General features: G+C 56.7%; 1 protein-coding gene across 1 annotated transcript; it reads left to right on the top strand.

Moving 5' to 3' along the window:
* The first annotated feature begins 2363 nt into the window (after nucleotides 1–2363).
* Nucleotides 2364–3265, top strand: LOC113833626 (transmembrane and death domain protein 1-like). The gene is made up of 2 exons (XM_027397861.1): nucleotides 2364–2792; nucleotides 2846–3265. Exons 1-2 carry the CDS (start codon nucleotides 2364–2366, stop codon nucleotides 3263–3265), a joined length of 849 nt encoding a protein of 282 aa, XP_027253662.1.
* Nucleotides 3266–3422: the final 157 nt, after the last annotated feature.

Here is a 3422-nt window from a genome sequence, read left to right as displayed (position 1 = left end):
TCCGAGGATTTATTTGGGGTCGTGGGATGCAGGAAGTGTTGGCCACTCAGGTCTATCAGTGCCCTGGCTGTGGCTCTGGGTGCTTCTGTTCCTTCAGCAGAAAGTTATGGTACTTTCAATCCATGGTTGTCCACTGCTGGCCCAAGATCACATATAAGGAGCCTTCCATCCTGGCTGATTCACTTTAGCCCTAGACTCTGAAATATTAGGAGCAGTGAAGTGTGGACATGTTTGGTGAATGAATGCATGAACAAAAGAGGGCTGAAGAGGAAGATGAGCCCTCAAGCACGTGACAGCAGCCCTGGTTGAGTGAGGTAAAGGTCATACTGGTCTTCCACAGGGTGGAGGGCAAGGTGTAGGGGCCACATGAGCCCCCTTGTCCATTTCCTCACTGTCTTTCAGTCCCAATTATCTTTGATAGCTCATGATAAACTGAGAGATGGAAAAATTAGGAACACTATGGAACTCTGTGGAGAGGCTGGGATCCACTACTCAGGGCCTGGCCTGCCACAGGCCAAGGGGAACAGTGTGCTGGGCTCCCTCTTAGGATTCACTACAGGCTCACAGGAGGCAAAGCCAGAAGCAGCCTCAGGGGGGACAAATGGGGTATTTCCAGGATTCAAAGAGCCTTACCTTTTGGTCCTTGGAAGTTCAGACATGTCCTCTTGCAGTTTATCATGTACCTATTATATGATGACATTGTGGGGATGTTGAAAAAAACCACTCACCCAAACTTCCAAGGACACCTCTGAGAACCCATAGTGGGGACAGTCCTCCAAGCAGATCATATAAATATATGGCTAGGAGAAGCAGGTAAGGGTGCTGGTGGTGAATCATAGGAATCTTCTCACAGCTGGTGCAACTGTTTGATTTTGAGACTTCTGTTTAGCAGCCCCCGGTATTTTTAGAAGAGTATTCCAATGAAGAACACAGGGCTTCTCTCAAGAATGCCCAAGAGGAGCCAGGTGGAGGTGGTGCACACCTTTAATCCCAGCACTCAGGAGGCAGAGGCAGGTGGATCTCTGGAAATTCAAGGCCAGCCTGATTTACATACAGAGCCAGTTCCAGGCCAGCCAGTGCTGTTACACAGAGAAACCCTGTCTTGAAAAACAAAGCAAAAACCAAAACAAAACAGAATGCCCAAGAGGACTAGAGAGATGGCTCAGCAGGCAGAATGCTTACCATGCAGGTTTGGAGACCAGAGTTTAGATCCCCAGCAGCCATGTAAATGCTGGGTTGGTATGGCAGCTCACCTGTAATTCCAGCCTTTGGAAGACAGAAGCAGGGGATCCCTCAGAGTAAGATGGCTAGCTGGACTAACTCTTATCAGTGAACTCTGGATTTAATTGAGAGATCTTGACTCAATGAATCAGGTGGAGAGTGATTGAGCCGGTCAGGCTCAGGCCTGTACCAACCAGTACATACACAGGTGCCTCCACACCATACAGAGACACATGAAAAAAGAAATAGCTACAAGTGGCAAGTCAGTGTAGAGGTCAGCAAATATGGAGGCTGGAGAGGGCATTGTTGACATTGTTCATGTTTGTTTCAAGAGCAAAAACATGGGGCCAGGAGTGGGGAGACCTGAGGTTGGAGGGTCAGGTGGGATGCTAAACTACCCTTAAGTAGCCTCTGCATGTGAGTGGACAGGAGACTGGTTCGAAAGAATTCACACTCTGACTCAACAAACCTTTGCTCAACACTTACATACTGGTCACTATTGGAGCAATGTGGGGACCTCAGTGTTATGGGTGAGGCAGTAAAAAGGTCTAGCTGCAGTGTATTGGGCATGATGGGGTTGGGGTGGGGTGGGGGATACTTAGAGATGAAGCTATGATGTGTGGACAGTGTGTGTGGCTCCCTGAAGGCATGAGATAGCAGGGTCCACCATGGAGGTCCAATTGCCGGACTGTGGGCCAAACCACAGCTAAGCCACCTTGGGAAAAGATGTGTTAGGTAAGTGGGGGCCCAAGTGTGTGTGGATGGGAGAACCGGGAATCTGCCCAGTCCTGAGAAGATGAGGGTTTAGAGTAGCAGATGTGAGAACATTCTGGAAGAATCTGGGCCTTGGCTGTAGAGTGTCCAGAGTGTCTGCTACAAGTTGATAGACATGAATTAGTGGGTTTAGATTAGGCACTAGAATAAAAAGCTCAGACTGCCACTCAGTCCCATGGCTTCTGGTCCTCCACTGGAGGCTGCTGGGAGCCTCTTACCTAGATCCTGAGCGTTCAGATCTGTGGCCCCCACGCGGTAGCTGATTTCTCTCTGGCTGGAGCATTCCACATTCCACACACGTCCCTCCCCCCTGCTCCTCCACAATCCCCGGCCTTGCCGCATTCGGAACCCCTCCCTTAGGCCGAGCCATGGCGTGGGCGCTGGTCCTGGCGCTCTGCAACCGAGCGCTGGCCCCCGCGGACGCGCTGGATGCCATGGGCCCTCATGAAGCAGTCCGCTTGTCGGAGTTGCTGACCCCGGAGGAGTGCAGACACTTCCGATGGCTCCTCGAGGCACCAGAGCCTGACCTGGACGCCGAGTTTGCTCGGCTATCTGAGGACCGGCTGGCTCGTCCAGAACTGCTCACACCCCCTCCGGGAGCGCAGGGCACCGTGGGGCAACGGCGGCGGGCCGCAGCTACGCAGCCTTCGGAGGGGCCGGAGGGCGCGCCAGCCGTGTCCGGGGAGGTGTCCGACGGCTGCCGCGAGGCGCTGGCGTCCTGGTTGGCCGCCGAGGCCCCGGCCCTGTCGTGGGACCGCGTGGCCCGGGCCCTGCGGCGCAGCGGCCGCCCCGATGTGGCGCGGGAGATGGCTAAGAACCTCCACCAGCAGGCGACCTTGCAGTTGCGTAGGTCGGGGGCGAACTACATGCAGCCGCCGGTGGCCCCAGCCCCGGCCCCAGCCCTCTCCCCCCCGGCCCCGGCCCCTCCCCGGCCCCGGCCCCGGCCCTCTCCCCGGCCCTGCGCGACCGCCGCGCTGCGGTCCCCGCGCCCTCCTGGGACGACCTAGATCTGATCGTGGAGCGCTTGCCGCAGCCCCCGTACACGCGAAACCCAGCAGCCTGGATCGGGCCGTTGGCGCTCGGCCTCCTCGCCGGCTTCGTGGGCGCGCTGGGCACTGGGGCGCTGATCACTGTGCTCACGTTGTGGATCACTGGCAGCGATGGCGACCCCTCGCGACCTCACACCCCCGCCCTGCGCGCTTCCTCCCGGCTCAAGCCGTTCCTGGCGTCCTGCCGCTGGGAAACAGAGCCTCTCCTGCCGGGAGCCTGAGAGCCGAGGGGACCGTCCGCCTACCACGGCCCGCAGCTGTGAATCGTGGGTAGCGTTCCCCACGGGGCCTCAGTACTATAAAGTTTCCAAAGGTCGTGGAAGGCTCAGTCTGTGGCTTGGTTGAATGGAAATGGGTGGCGCGGGCCCCAAAAGCGGG

Source organism: Cricetulus griseus, chromosome 2, assembly GCF_003668045.3.
Source record: "Cricetulus griseus strain 17A/GY chromosome 2, alternate assembly CriGri-PICRH-1.0, whole genome shotgun sequence".
Taxonomy (NCBI): Eukaryota; Metazoa; Chordata; class Mammalia; order Rodentia; family Cricetidae; genus Cricetulus; species Cricetulus griseus.
The sequence above is the reverse complement of the archived record's forward strand: the minus strand, read 5'-3'. Positions and strand labels throughout refer to the sequence as shown.

Excerpts from the sequence above, each read along its gene's own strand:
- LOC113833626 (XM_027397861.1), top strand. The coding sequence starts at position 2,364 with ATGGCGTGGGCGCTGGTCCTGGCGCTCTGCAACCGAGCGCTGGCCCCC. Across the intron at positions 2,793-2,845 it reads GCAGCGGCCGCCCCGATGTG|GTCGGGGGCGAACTACATGC; the intron begins GCGCGGGAGATG and ends GCAGTTGCGTAG.